General features: G+C 45.0%; 1 protein-coding gene across 1 annotated transcript in view; it reads left to right on the top strand.

Annotated features, from left to right (window-relative positions):
* IFT172 (intraflagellar transport 172) overlaps positions 1-15,136 on the top strand; it is a 33,724-nt gene that overhangs the window by 6,463 nt on the left and 12,125 nt on the right. Inside the window, exons 8-26 of the mRNA XM_015285006.4 lie at positions 345-559; positions 650-773; positions 1,808-1,903; positions 2,797-2,958; positions 4,331-4,384; positions 4,935-5,038; positions 5,735-5,820; positions 6,308-6,420; positions 7,388-7,555; positions 7,823-7,959; positions 8,330-8,437; positions 9,259-9,343; positions 9,681-9,773; positions 10,099-10,176; positions 11,088-11,336; positions 13,416-13,494; positions 13,889-14,009; positions 14,457-14,601; positions 14,674-14,763. Of these exons, the coding sequence (XP_015140492.2) occupies positions 345-559; positions 650-773; positions 1,808-1,903; positions 2,797-2,958; positions 4,331-4,384; positions 4,935-5,038; positions 5,735-5,820; positions 6,308-6,420; positions 7,388-7,555; positions 7,823-7,959; positions 8,330-8,437; positions 9,259-9,343; positions 9,681-9,773; positions 10,099-10,176; positions 11,088-11,336; positions 13,416-13,494; positions 13,889-14,009; positions 14,457-14,601; positions 14,674-14,763 (2,307 nt within the window). The remainder of the gene's footprint in view (positions 1-344; positions 560-649; positions 774-1,807; positions 1,904-2,796; positions 2,959-4,330; positions 4,385-4,934; positions 5,039-5,734; positions 5,821-6,307; positions 6,421-7,387; positions 7,556-7,822; positions 7,960-8,329; positions 8,438-9,258; positions 9,344-9,680; positions 9,774-10,098; positions 10,177-11,087; positions 11,337-13,415; positions 13,495-13,888; positions 14,010-14,456; positions 14,602-14,673; positions 14,764-15,136) is intronic.

Here is a 15,136-nt window from a genome sequence, read left to right on the forward strand (position 1 = left end):
TTTTTAACTGAAGCAATTTGAGCACATCTGCCCTCTAGCGTGATAAACTGAAGGGCCCAAAATGTACTCTGCCAGGTTAATAATGCATCCCAGTTTAGTTAATAGTATTGGTCTTCTTACTGACATCAGCAATCTTCTCTCCCAGTTGTGAGTGGGATAGTTCTTATATCTCAGCTCTGGTTTCTGTCTGCCTTCCTACAGCCTAGGGCATGCAGACAAAGCAACACCCATGAACTGGTCTTTATGGAAAGGTATCATACTGGTCTCATTCTGATAGACTACAGAGCTCAACTGAGGGCTGAATCCAATGGTGTGTTCAAGATCTTATCTCCTGTCTTATGTAGGGTAAGCTGGTGATGCATCCTTGTCCTCCTTATGCCCTTGCCTGGGCTTTGAACAGCATTGTGGCTGCAGGATGTGATAAGAAGATTGTGGCTTATGGGAAGGAGGGCAACGTGATTCAAACCTTTGACTATAGCCGAGACTCCTCAGAGAAGGAATTCACCACAGCAGCTGCCAGTCCTGGTGGCCAGGCTGTTGTCATTGGAAGCTATGATAGGTGCGATGGCTGATGGTAAAGTCTTCCCTTTTCAGTGCTTTCTCCTTCAACTGTGTTCATTTCTTCATTGTTTTTCATCTGTTCTTATAGGCTGAGGGTTTTGAACTGGAGCCCACGCCGTGGTGCTTGGGAGGAAGCCAAACCCAAAGAAATACCTCACCTCTACACCATCACATCTCTAGCATGGAAGAGGGATGGTTCAAGGATCTGTGCGGTTTGTATCATGAGTTAGCAACCTTGAGTCAAATGCCGGGTGTAGTCTCAGGCATTCCCCTGAGATCAGAGTTACGTGGTGCAGAGAGGGCTCATCACAATAGTCATCATCACCTAGAAGTGTGATGCAGGATATCTAGGCCCCCTTGTGCAGGGGACACCACTAAAGTCAGGTGCACAATATGCCCAGTGAGAGGACAAGAGGCAGTGGGCACAAACCAAAACACAAGAAGTTCCGTCAGGAAATGCTTCTTCACTGTGCAGGAGGCTGAGCCATGAAACAGGTCGGTCTAGAGGGTTTTGGAATCTTCCTCCTTGGAGATCTTCAAAAGCCATCTGGATGTGGTCCTGGGCAACCTGCTCGAGATGACTCTTGCTTTAGCAGGGGATTTAGACCAGGTGACCTCCAGAGTTCTCTGCCAGCCCTAACCATTCTGTGATTCTGTGATATTTTCAACGAACCTGGAAGATATCATGAATTGTTGTATAATGACTCAGAGGTAGCAACCCCTTTTTTGACAAAAGCTCAATAAGGTCAGCATAGCTTCTCTAGGGCAGTCTCATGAGCACCAGTTCCAGACAAACTGAACTGTTTCTTATACTCTGTGTGCTGTTTTCAGTTCAGAGCTGTCTTTTTTCTACTTCCAGCCTATGGGCTCTGGTCTGCCTTTCTCTATTAAGTAATTCTTTAAAGCTCTTATTGTTGAGTTTTCAGTTGAATTGGACTCAGTGAGCTTTAGGGGTCCCTTCCAGCTCAGAATATTCTATTATTCTAAATTAATATTTCTTTTAACATTTCTTTGTGAAGTTAAATATCTCCCTACATAATTTAATGAGTTTTAAAGAGATTGCTATTTACAACTTCTCTTTGGTAGTTTATGCATCTTTTTATGTTTGACAAAGTCAAGAACCCTTAAAATCTTTTCAGAGAATTAGTTGAATAAGAACAAATATTTGCAGAGGAGGAGAAGGAAATAAGGGATAGGTGAGTGCTGGAAGGAATAGACTGACTAAGAAGTGTGTTTGGTTCCCCAGGGCACTCTGTGTGGAGGTGTTGAACAGTTTGACTGCTGCCTTCGTAGAAGCATTTACAAAAATAAATTTGAAATGACTTATGTGGGACCGAGCCAGGTAAGAGGATGTCCAATAAGATAATGTCTCCTGGTGAAAATGAGACCTTCACTAAAACTAAACATGTTTTAAGTTCTTTGTGCCATCAGCTTCTTTCCTGCCCATAAACTGTCTCCAGTCCTTGTCCCAGCTGTTCAGATTCCTCATAATCTGCAAAGTTAATTCTGTAAATTCTGTAGTAGTTAGCATCAGCCCCAGTACAACTACACAGCTATACTTAAAAGAGTTAAGAGTAATGGTGTATTTCTCTAAAACCATCTACCTCATCCCCTCCTCCCTTTAAAGCAGTTACGCCTCCTTGAAAAATATGCACCAAAATCATCACAGCAAGTTACAAAAGCATTTTAGGTGTACGTTTACATCTACGTTTTGTTCATAGCAGCTTGTTGGGAGGGACATAGGGAATATTCCAGGAACAGGTCAAGTCTGGGTGGAAATTTGATAGGAGTAGAAGACAACGGAGTTTATTTCCTAGCTTGTGAATTTGTTTGAGGTACCTCTGAGTAAAATACAGGCTTCTTAAGTGGTTTGATTTCATTCAACTTTACCTGGTTCGAAGTCAGGTAGTAAAGATGCACAAACAATCCAGGCATCCCTCTGTAGTTCATGATGAGCGAGTAGGACTCCTAAGGGATGACTTATCCTTGAGAGTGTGAGTAGTCCTCCAATTAGTCCAGAAACTTCCAAGTGGTGGAAGTGAGAATCCCACACTTCTACTACAGTCATCATCCCATACAAAATAAACTGTAAGATTTCTTTTAAAAACAGGGTGAAATGATATGAGGGGATGTCTAAACAACCAAATACTATATGTTATATAATCTTTCATAGGGCAGGGATAGTATTCCTCTGTGCATGGAAAGCAGGCCTCATATTTTTCCTACTTTTTGTAGGTCATTGTGAAAAACCTCTCAACAGGAACTCGTGTTGTATTGAAATCCCACTATGGTTATGAGATTGATGAGGTGAAGATCTTAGGGAAAGACAGATATCTGGTGGCCCATACATCAAACACATTACTGCTGGGTGACATCAACTCCAATAAGCTCAGTGAGGTAATGCAAAATCTATGATGTTTCATGAATGTCAAATGTGTAACTTTGCAGCTCACACAATACGTTGTCTGCATGGAAAAAATAAGTTTATTTTCAAAGAATCATAGAATAATTCAGGTTGGAAGGGATTTTGGGAGGTATCTTATCGAACCACTTATGCAAAGAAGGACATCTTCATAGATGTCTCCTAAGGTTTCCCTTCTCCAAGCTGAAAAAGCCCAATTCCTTTAGCTTCTACTCGTAGTGCAAGTGTCCCAGCCCCAAATATCTTGATGGCTTTCTGCTCAATTTGCTCCAGTTTACTCTTAGTAAAGAGAAAATTCAAGACGAGCTGATGGGACTGAATGTGTCCAAATCTATGGGACCCAATGACACGCATCCCACGGACCTGAAGGAACTGGCTGATGTGGTTGCCAGGCTACACCCTGTCATACTTAAGAAGTCATGGCTGTAAGGTGAAGTCTAGATTAAACGTTAGGAGGAAATTCTTTGCTATGAGGGTGGTGAGGCCCTGGCACAGCTGCCCAGAGAAGTGTGGGTGCCCCATCCCTGGAAGTACTCAAGGCCAGGCTGGATGGGGCCCTGGGCAGCCTGAGCTGGTGGGGGACACCAAGCCCAGGCAGGGAGGTCAGGACTAGATAATCTTTAAGGTCCCTTCCAACCCAATCCATTCTATGATTCTATGATTTGTCAGTGTTCTCACTGTCTAATACTGGGAGAGTGGAGGGCAGTACTGGATGCACTTCTGCACATTCCAGATGTCAGTGTATGAATTCTATTGTGCTTTTTCTTAAAAAAATAAAAAATATATATTAAAAATGCATTCATGATCACAGCACCACAGCTTGTGACAGTACCATTTCCAGTACAGAACAATCCAGACAAAACTGCCCAATGCCTTGAACCTATGTGCAGAGTGATGAGACTATATGCCAAGCCTGGAAAAGGTAGGCAGTAGGTTAAATGTCTGGCAAAAGTATTAACAACACCCCAGGACAGTTTTGCTTTGTTTGCCCAGGTGTATGATTTTATTCAGACCAATGGTATGCTCACAAATCTATCTGGGAGCAGTAGTTCCTGATTATAGATGTGAGTTGGAAGATACTGCTGAAAGCTTAGTCAGACTAAATCTCTGTATCAGTTTTCTGCCTAACTGACCTCTTGCCTGTTGTAATCACAGCAACTATTGTATTACCTCGTACTCTTCTCAAATTCCAGGTGAACAGCAGTGTTGACAGCTGGAGGACTGGAATGTGATCACTTGTGTAGTTCTACTTATGTGTCCTGGGAGATTAGAGCTTACCACAGACCACAATGGTTCCCTCCAAAAGCTGTCAGCCTGGACTGCTCACTCTGTGTCATTGCATTGTAGGTAGCCTGGCAAGGATCTGGAGGGAATGAGAAGTTCTTCTTCGACAATGAGAATGTAAGTTGGATAAAGAAGTGTGTGCTCTGGCAGAAAAAATGACAACCACATTACTGAAAAGTAGTATTTTTCATCTGTTTCCTGGGTTTATCCTCTCCGTGTGCATCCCAGTCTGCTTCTTCCCCATGCTTTCCTTTTCCACGCTTTTCCACATTTGCCAGGTACAGAGCAAATCCACTGTGAAGACTGTGTAAGCAATAACCACGTAGGAGAGAGAAGAAATAAAGGGAAAATAGCCAGAGAGGATGTTAGAGGTACAGAAAACAGCATGTGTTAACTGTCTGGAATTCTATGCTGTCTGGCAAGGCAGGAAGATATGGACGAGTTTAGATTTATTGTCTGATAGCTCTCAGAATGACATCTTGGCTCCTCCTGCAGGAGCGATAGGCCCTTGAGACAGTCACAACAAGAAGATAAGAATAGTTCCTTGCTCATCCTAGTGGGTTTGAATTTATACTTGTCTGCAGCAGCCCTTTTCTCCTCACCTCACTGGTAGGTATTTGAGCTTATCTGGCTTTTCTGTGTGAGTGCATTCCCCTCTCTCTTACAGGTCTGCATGATCTTTAATGCAGGGGAGCTGACACTGGTGGAATATGGAAGCAATGACATCTTAGGGTCTGTCCGCACAGAGTTTGTGAATCCCCATCTGGTCAGGTAAATGTAATACCTGCCTGTGTAGCCCGTACTGACATTTTGTGGGAGTGACCTCAGATATTTACACTTAGAAGTGTACCACTCTGTAGAATGTAGCTCACGGGCACTGTGACCTGACCACACATTGCTGCATGTCTTCTGGGTAGTCATCTGGCAGCGACCAACGGTGGGGTTTAATTGCTGTGTTGTGATTAAGGGTTGTAACGTTTTAGAAGCACTTCTAGAGCCTATTTTCCTTTTTGTTTATTCAAGCCTGACTTGGTTATTGCCTGAAAAGGAATCTGTGCATGTACTCAGGCATCTCTATATCCAGCTGATCCTAGTACAACATCGCTGGGGACTTCAGGTGCAAGTGGGAGCTCCTCTGTCTCTCTAAAATATCATACACCCTTTACTAATTCAGGAGGAGAGAAGGGAAAATCACAGGCTGCTCAGAGGTGGAAGCATCATAACTAGTTTGCTATTGGGAAACATAGGTCCAAAGGGGCAGCTTCTGGAATGAAGCCACGAATCAGAGGCATTGTTCTTGTTTGAGGCAGCCATAGGTATTGTACAAGAGTTACAGGTCAAAGAACTACAAGAGGCTCCATGTGTTGAGGGTAACTGCAAGTAAGTCTTGCAGGGGGAGGATGGGATTGGATCCTTGGAATTTAGAGTGCAGTAAAGGTAACAGTTATCATTCTTTTCAAATAATAGTGTCCGTATCAATGAGAGACAACAGAGAGGCGTGGAGGAGAACAAGAGGCTGGCTTATTTGATAGACATCAAGACTATAGCAACAGGTGAATGTAAACATCACTCACTCCCCTGTGTTTTGCTGGCCTTCCCAATTCCTTTGCATGCACCATGCCAGACAGCATATCCCTGGAGGCCCTCTTTGCATTCACATTATCAGGCAGCAGATTCCTGAAGGCTCATTTCACGTTCACTCTGCCTGTCACTGACCTGTTGCCACTAAACACCAGGTTTGGAAGGTTAGCTGCCTTGTGTGGGCACAGCTGTGGAGTGGCTGTCACTGTGTCCAGGACCCAAGGTTCTGTACTGCCTGTGATCTGTGCATGCTTATAGGAGGACGGAGGGAATTACTGTTGTTGATAAGGCTCCAAGAGAAATGTCACTGCAGTATGCTTTTCATGTTGAAGTGTGTTTGCTAGGGGGTCCTGCAGTATTTAAGTCCCAAATACCTGATCCCTGAAGGGCAACACTGAGTGTTTGACACTCTGGGGCACATTAGGTACTTAACACTGTTCTTTCTTTTTCTTTCCCAAGTGGACCTTGTTGGTAACTACAGTGTTGGCACTGTCAGCCACGACAGCAAGATTGATTGGCTGGAGCTGAATGAAACAGGCCACAAACTACTCTTCAGGGATAAGAAGATGAGGGTAAGGCCAGGCAGGGAAGTGTGGTGAGGTAGCACACTTTGGGAGAAAACAGGTAAGTCTGAGTGCAGGGAGAGAAATGAGAAACATATGAAGTACTCATGACTTTTTGACCACTCCTTAGAAAAAACAGACCATGTTCAGATTGCATGAGCTGGCAGCATCATATGTTTGGATTTTAATCATATCTAAACTTTGAAGTTAGTTACTTGACATCTTCCTTCATCTCATTACTCCTTAAAATACAGATCATAGACTCTTGTTGGGAGAGGGAGGCAAGTGAGTGAATCTCAGGATGAGGACTGCAGTGTTGTACTTACACATCAGTTTAAAAAGGCATTCTCTGCTTGAGTTACATCTGTAAGATGAACTCTGATTCTCTAAAACAGCTTAGTCACAACCAAATAGCATATCCATTATGACCTTTGGCTTGTGCTAATTCTCAGACTGAGACTGAACGTAGCCTGGGAGAGTATTAGTAAGCCCAGGACAAAGCTATGCCCAAAATGATGGTAAGAATTTCACAAGCAAACACCCTCTCAGCTTGTTGGCAGCAGTTCTTGCAATAAGATTTTACCTAGGATGGACAGTTAAGCACAGAATTGCAGGCTAAGGCTTTCTTGGTCCCCTAGCCTGTCTGCATGAATGATTTAGAAGACCATTCTCCTGTTAGAGCTCTATACAAGGTATATTCTGATTTGCTTATTTATGAGCTTATTAATAAGGCAGGCAGGATCTGAGCATGCTGCTTAAAATATGCAAGTATTAAAAAAGATCTTAAGTCTTGAACAGTAATATGTACAAATAAAACAGTGTGGAAGTTCAAGCAACATATCTTGGAAAATGTTTAACTCTTGTTTGGTGAAGTCTATTTACAATATGCTTGCTCAGATGTTCCTACCAAGTTCATGTGAGCTAGCAACCCAGCCATGAGCCATACTGAGCCTTTTTCTCCACTTTCCCCATCTAGTTGCAGCTGTATGATATTGGAAGCAGCACCAAGACTACCATTTTGAACTATTGCTCCTATGTGCAATGGGTCCCAGGCAGCGACGTGGTGGTGGCTCAGAGCAGAAACAACCTCTGCATTTGGTATAACATAGATGCTCCTGAGCGAGTCACCATGTTTCCTCTGAAGGTAAAACTATGGAGTCTTTGATTTCCTCCACCAGTTTCTGTTGTATCCTGCTTACATGTGTGAGAATAGGCAAGGTGGTATTGTGGAAAGTGGACAGAAGGGGACTACTGGTTTCTCCTGGACAAAATAGGAGCTCATCTGTCTCGTATTGCTCTGCCAGAAATGCTCTGGTAGAGCTTTCACAGCTGGTAGAACTGTCCTCATGTCATTACTACCCTACATACCCCCAGACAACACGGGAATGTTGATAGCTGGTACTCTTTTTAGGGAGATGTTGTAAACTTGGAACGGAACGATGGAAAGACTGAAGTGATCGTGTCTGAAGGGGTGAACACTGTGTCCTACACATTAGATGAAGGTCTCATAGAGTTTGGAACTGCCATTGATGATGAGGATTATCACAGGTAAGTGCTAGATAAGCCGTGTGGTTGTGGCAGGTACTCCACATCACTTAACAGACATCTGAAGGTCTGTAATTCATGAGTTACACCAGCACAACTTTCCATGCTGAGTTGAGGTTCAGGTACAGAGCGTGATTTTGATGCAGAGTGTGGCTGTAACACACAGTGGAGTCCTTCAGCAGTGAGTACTCAGCTTTGTCAGCTTCACTGATTTTTTTTTTCCCCTATGTGTCAAGCCTTGTTTTATACAGTTTTCTTCAGAGCTCATCATACCTATCTGTTTTCAGTGCAACTCTTGTTAGGGAGGTCTGTTCTCAGCTTAAAGAGCTCTTCTGTTCTGTCACTAAAAGTCTGCAAATCTCTTTGTCTCAAGGGCTACTGCATTTTTGGAGACACTGGAAATGTCAGCAGAGACTGAAGCCATGTGGAAGACCCTAAGCAAGCTAGCTTTGGAAGCTAGACAGCTGCATATAGCAGAGAGGTAGGGAAAAAAGCTAAATCATCTTCCTGGTGCGAACGCTCTCTTTGTTGAATCACTCACAGAATCCAGGGCCTGGATTGCGTGACCTGGAAAGTTTACTTCATCAAAGAATGAAGTGTTCTCATTCCAGGCAATGACTTTGCCCTTTAATCCTGTACAGTAACAATAGCACTGGGGAGAAGAGGATATCACTTTAGCATAAACTTTTGTTGATGGCAACCCAAGTGTACAGCTGGAAGAGAAACACAGTTAGGAGGGTACTTTACAGGTGTTACAGTTGGAAAGATTATCATGGTGGAAAAGAAACAATCAAGGAACACCCATATCCTAGACTCACAGTGGAAAACTCTAAAAAGGAGGGATCTCCAAAAAGAAAACCTTCTCCTGTGGTAGTCAGCCCTTAAATGGGGGGGGTCTAGGAGAGTCACACAAATGAATTGCCTTCACCTGTGCTCCCACAGCTGATCCAGTCCTTGTCTCAGGTGATCAGTCAGTGGTTCAGACTGTGACTCAACAGTTCTCATACACCAAGGTATGCAGTAACAAGGTTTTAGGGACCTTGTAGACATAGACAAACCCTGCACATGTCTCAAGCTTAGAGGATTGAAGCTTGGACACTGGTCATGTTCATGGCTTCTCTACAAACCAGGGCTAGAGGGCATATCTGAACGTGGACCTTAGCAAAATCTTTCTATTGAGGTGAGGCTACTCATTTCTACACCTTGCACTGCATGGTTTTGCTGCTGAGGTTCTGATTTTGTTGCCTTAAACTGAAGGCGCTGACAAACCCAGTAGTGAGTAACTGCTTTGTTTTTTCAAAGGTGCTTTGCAGCTCTGGGCAATGTGGCAAAGGCTCGATTTCTGCATGAAACCAACGCTATTGCTGACCAGGCAGCTCAAGAGCATGTAAGTCAAACCTTCTCTGCTGTTTGGTAGTCACATCCCTGTAAATACTTGCATACATATTATCTGGTGTCCAAGTCCTGCAGTATACTGCTACAGACTAGGATGTGGTCTTGTAGAATCTGCTGACATAATTCTTCATCCAGGCCTGCCAGAACTCTCTTCTGGCTGGCCATTGCATGCCGTGCTGCTCCTGACTTCTCACTTTTGTGATTCACATCTGTCTTTTTCAGTTTTTGTAGTGACGCAGACCCTACCTGCATTCCCTTCCCTTGTACAGTATCCAGAGCCTTTTCTTTCACCTAGTACAAACAACTGAGCTAACTGTAACTGCCTGCAGGGTGGGGATGGTACAGACCATTACCTGGTGCGTGCCCGCTTGGCCATGCTAGACAAGAACTACAAGCTGGCAGAGATGATCTTCCTGGAACAGGTGAGTAAAGGAACAAGGAGCAGAAGAGATCTCACTTATTTCTGAGCAGGATGATTTGTGATCTGAGAGTGATCTCTGAGAAGAAAGACACTGCTTGTTCCTGGGAGAAAACTTTTTGCCCTGGAATAGAAGGAGACGTTCTGTCTTCCAAGGTGTAGAGTGTAGGATTGCTGGAAGAGAGCAAGGAAGGATCAATATCCATGTAAAGGGCATGGTTCACGTGTTCAAGTGTTTCCTACATTTCTAACCCTACCTGCTGTGAGAGTTCAATGGCAATATGTCTGCTAATGGATCCTTCAGCTTGACACTTTGCTCTTTAACACAGAATGCCACGGAAGAAGCCATGGACATGTACCAGGAGCTGCACATGTGGGATGAATGCATTGTAGTCGCTGAGGCCAAGGTACAGAATATAGTTTCATTGGACTGTGGTCTGTGCTTATTTGACAAGTCTCCTGGTTCAGAGTCCAGTCAGGGTCTAGGTGCACTTCACCTGGCCTCTCAGGACCTCACATCTGCTTGGAGAGGCTCCCAAAGAGACTCTGAGCTTGCCTTGGAGATCCTCCATCTGATTCAACTCCAGATGGTGGCGTTGTTGTACGAAGGAGCCTTGACTGCTAAAGAAATGAGGAATTCATGCCATCAGAAAGAGAGTCCGGAGCAGGTCATAGAACTGGGAGAACAAGGCACAAGTGTGGAGGCTTGGATGTAGAGAGAACTAATTATAGTGCTAGATAGGAAGTGATGTCTCTAAGTCACAGCGAGTGCAGAAATCAGCAAGATAGCTGTGAATGGCAGAAAGACAAGGTTTGGGGATGGATAGATCTTTGTTCCAACGCCAAACGTGCTTTTATTTTCCAGAGTACAGCGTTACATGGCTAGAGGGCCGGGGTGCATTAGAGATGTGGTTTAGGCAAGGTTATGCAAGCCCAATTTGTCCACAAGAAAGAACACAAGAATAAAATCAGTGGGTTCCTCATGATCGTGCAACTACAGTCAAGGAATAAAATATCAAGGAATGTCTCAGTATGATAAAAGAGGAATGTAAGGGAAGGCTGCTTTGATGGAATTAAAAACTTGGTGCATAGTGAGGAAGAAAGGACAATGAGATGGATTTAGGACTAGCTGGGGCTTTGCAAAAGAATGAGTAATGCAGTGGTACACTGGGCTTGTCTTTGGTTTCTGCTAACTGCAAGTTGCTTAGTTTAACTGGGCAGCAAGATTTCTGATGCCATGAGCTATTCAGAGCCTGCAGGAGGAGCAAGACAACATCTTGCCTTTGTTCAGATCAACCAATGATGCATTTTTCAACAGGGACACCCGATGCTGGATAAGCTACGTCGGGGTTACTACCAATGGCTGCTGGATACCCAACAGGAAGAGAAGGCTGGCGAGGTCCAGGAGGGACAGGGAGATTATCTGGCAGCTGTCAGCTTGTACCTGCGAGCAGGGCTGCCAGCTAAGGCAGCACGGCTGGCCATGAACAGAGATGAGCTCATGACCAATGGGGATGTCATCAATAGGATTTCCACAGCACTGATCAGAGGAGAACTGTTTGAGCAGGTATGTGGTCCCCCCCACTGGGCCTTCTTCTTACTTAGTAGTATGAAAGCTCTTACCCCGTCCTCTGCATCTGTGAGATAGAGAAGACTGTAGCAGATGCAATTCTGTGTTGATAAATTCGCATTTGACATTTAGTAGGAAATCCTAACTGCATCCATCGTACACAGATGAAGCCTACAAGTGCTGTTATTAGTCAGGAAAAAGATCACTACTCACTGATGGCATGTCTCCAAAGCTGAGCATTCAGTAACAGTCACGGAGGACTCTGGGAAACCAGGAGCCAACTGGGAAAGGAGTTGCCAATGAAACAGAGAACTTGATACCACTGCAGAAATGTACAGTGCTTTATCACAGCAGATTAAAAAAAATGATGGTACAGCTTTCATATAAAGACTGTCTAAATGAAAAAACTAAAGAAGAAAACCAAAGGAGGTCATGAAGACACTCCAACACTATGAATGTCAGAGAAGGGTAGTGATTATATCTAATAACACAAATTGGTAACTACTTATCATTAGGTGACACTTTTAAAACAGAAGGATGTATTTCATATAGCTCATGATTATATTCATATAAGAAAGGAGTGCTGTGTCTGACCCATACACAGCTTGGTATCCTGGCCAGAAGTAGCCTCTTGCAGATGCTTGAGAAGGAAGTACAAAGAGCGAGGAAGACAAATATGTGCTGATGCTTTCTACAGAGTACATTTCTGACCATTTTGACCCAAGAAAAATGTATGCTTCTCATGGAATCATAGAATCTCTTGAGTTGGAAGGGACCCTTAAAAACCATCTAGTCCAACTCCCCTGCAATGAACAGGAACATCTACAACTAGATTAGGTTGCTCAGAGCTCTGTCCTGCCTGACTTAGAATTTCTCCAGGGATGGGACATCCACTATGTCTCATCGGTATGTAGAGAGAACTTGTCTCACAAAAATGATCTTATTGATAGGTGATACTCCAAAAAAATAATTGGAGCGTGTGGGTCCACAGAGAGGATGAGGATCTCAGCATGTGCAATCTTTCCTCAAAGTTCCCTTTGTCTAGGTTAGTCTTGGTTAGTGAGATTAACCATGGTCTTAGTTAGTGAGGGAGGCACAACTGATGGATAAGTCTGTATGGCAAGGTTTATCATAGAATCACAGAATTACTCAGGTTGGAAAGGACCTCAAAGATCATCGAGTCCAACCGCAGCCCAACCACAGTACCCCAACTAACAGCCCTCTGCTAAATCATATCTCTGAGCACCGCATCCAAACGGCTCTTAAACACATCCAGGGATGGTGACTCAGCCACCTCCCTGGGAGCCCATTCCAGTGCTTAACCACCGTTTCTGTAAAGAAGTGTTTCCTAAAGTCCAACCTGAACTTGCCTTGGCGCAACTGGAGGCCATTTCCCCTCGTCCTGTCAGCTGTCAGCAGTGAGAAGAGACCAACCCCGCTCTCTCTGTAAGCACCTTTCAGGTACTGGAAGAGAGCAATAAGGTCTCCCCTCAGCCTCCTCTTCCCCAGACTAAACAGCCCCAGCTCCCTCAGCCTCTCCTCACAGGGCTGACTTTCCAAGCCCTTCACAAGCCTCACTGCCCTTCTCTGGACCTGCTTCGGTACCTCCACGTCCTTCTTGTACTGAGGTGCCCAAAACTGAACACAGCACTCGAGGTGAGGCCTCACCAATGCCGAGTACAGGGCAGGATGACTTCCCCAGTGCTGCTCACCACACCATTCCTGATCCAAGCCAGGATGCCATTGGCCTTCTTGGCCACCTGGGCACACTGCTGGCTCACATTCAGCCGACTGTCCATCAGTACACCAAGGTCCCTTTCCATCAGGCAGCTTTCCAGCCACATCTCCCCAAGCCTGTAGGGTTGCCTGGGGTTGTTGTGACCAAAATGCAGGACCCGACACTCGGCCCTATTGAAACTCATGCCGTTAACCTCGGCCCATCGATCCAGTCTGTGATCTATCCAGTTTATTAAGACTGACAGCTCTGTACATGGGAGTGGTCGGGTGGAGACTGTGGGGAGACAGGAGCTCTGGAAACTGGCAACCTGTGTTTATCATTAGTGTGTTTGTCATTAGGCAGGAGATCTGTTCGAGAAGGTTGGGAACGCACGGAAGGCTCTGGAGTGCTATTGCAAGGGCAATGCCTTCCTGAAAGGTACTGTGCTAACTACGTTCTACCCCCAGCCCCACCTTTTCCCAGCAGGATCCTGGGTATTCTGGCCTGGTGGCAGAATGAGCTATTACCCTGGAGCTCAGAGTTGCCTAGTTGCTCTGAAACTTCCATGTATCACCTCATTCAGTGCATGTATTTTCGCATAGTCACACACACAGTTCAACAAGAGCCTCTTCCCAAGGCCTTGATCAGGCCGATTGCACCAGCATAGATCCAGATCCAGCCTTCTATAGGGTCCAGATTGCTGGGTAGCCCATTGAAGCTGGACTGGTCTAGGGAGTCACCATCCCCCTACCCCCTATCCAAGGCCAAGTTTGCCTCACAGTTCTGCTTCCTTGCTGGTTTCAGCATTATCAGCTTTCATGTCCCCTTACAGCAGTGGAGCTGGCTCGCCTGGCATTTCCTGCAGAGGTTGTGAAGCTGGAGGAGGCATGGGGAGACCATCTGGTGCAGCAGAAACAGCTGGATGCTGCCATTAACCATTATATCGAAGCCAGGTGAGAGCAGGTGATGGCTATGTAACTAGCAGCAGCATAACCTGCTGGGTTGTGTAATTGATATGATTTGCTTAAACCAGTAGGGCTTTTTTTCTGGGTAAGCCCTCAACTTGGCTTTGCCAGTGCTCCTGGTACTTTTGTGCAGTCTCTGCTGGCCCAGCCATGGATTCCTCACCACTTTTCTTTCAAGATCTCTCATCCCTAATTAGTCTTCTCTGCTGTCCTAATTCTTAATTATTTCCCCTAGCTTTGCTAGTATTCCAGACCGTTGTTCTCATGCGTCCTGAAGGCTACTTTCTTCTCTGCTGATACTGTGAAGTTATTCAGGTCTTTCTTGCTGCTCTAACCCTGGGAGAAGAATCAAGCAGCAGACTGCTTTGGTCTCCCTGACTCAGCTATAGGATATGACTGCTGGCTGACTGTAAAAAGTAATGTTTCTGTTGCTAGGTGCTCCATTAAGGCCATAGAGGCAGCTTTGGGAGCCCGGCAGTGGAAGAAAGCCATCTACATTTTGGATTTGCAGGACAAACAGACAGCAGCTAAATATTATCCCAAGATTGCCCAGCACTATGCAGCCCTGCAGGAGTATCAGGTGAGGCCACAGAACGCAATCGTTGCTGCTCTGTATACATTGAGACTGCTGACTGTAGTCATCTCACTACAGATCGCAGAGGAGCTGTACATCAAAGGAGACCAGACCAAAGATGCCATTGACATGTACACGCAGGCTGGGCTCTGGGAACAGGCTCACAAGGTAAAATCAGAAGCCAGAGTTTCTAGGGACCTCATCCTGCTTATTGAATTGTCCTTCATCAGCAAGTGGCCTCGTTTGCCAGCATCAGCAAGCACCGTTTCTAACAGATTGGTGTAGGGGCATCTGAAAGCGAGAAAGAATTCAGTCCCTTGTATCCACAATTCATTTTACTTCAGCAGCCCCATGGTGGGTGCACTTGTGACAGATAGGGCTCTCCAAAGGGCCTGGCCCTGTGCACTTCGATCACAGTGACAAATGACAACCAATTCTCACAGAGCTTGTAGTGTACACACCTGTTTGAAGTGGGAAGGAGGTTCATTTTCAGCTTCTACTTCATTACTATGTACCAAGACATTGCTTGTCCCATGTGTGT

The sequence above is a fragment of the Gallus gallus genome, chromosome 3 (genome assembly GCF_016699485.2).
Source record: "Gallus gallus isolate bGalGal1 chromosome 3, bGalGal1.mat.broiler.GRCg7b, whole genome shotgun sequence".
NCBI lineage: Eukaryota > Metazoa > Chordata > Aves > Galliformes > Phasianidae > Gallus > Gallus gallus.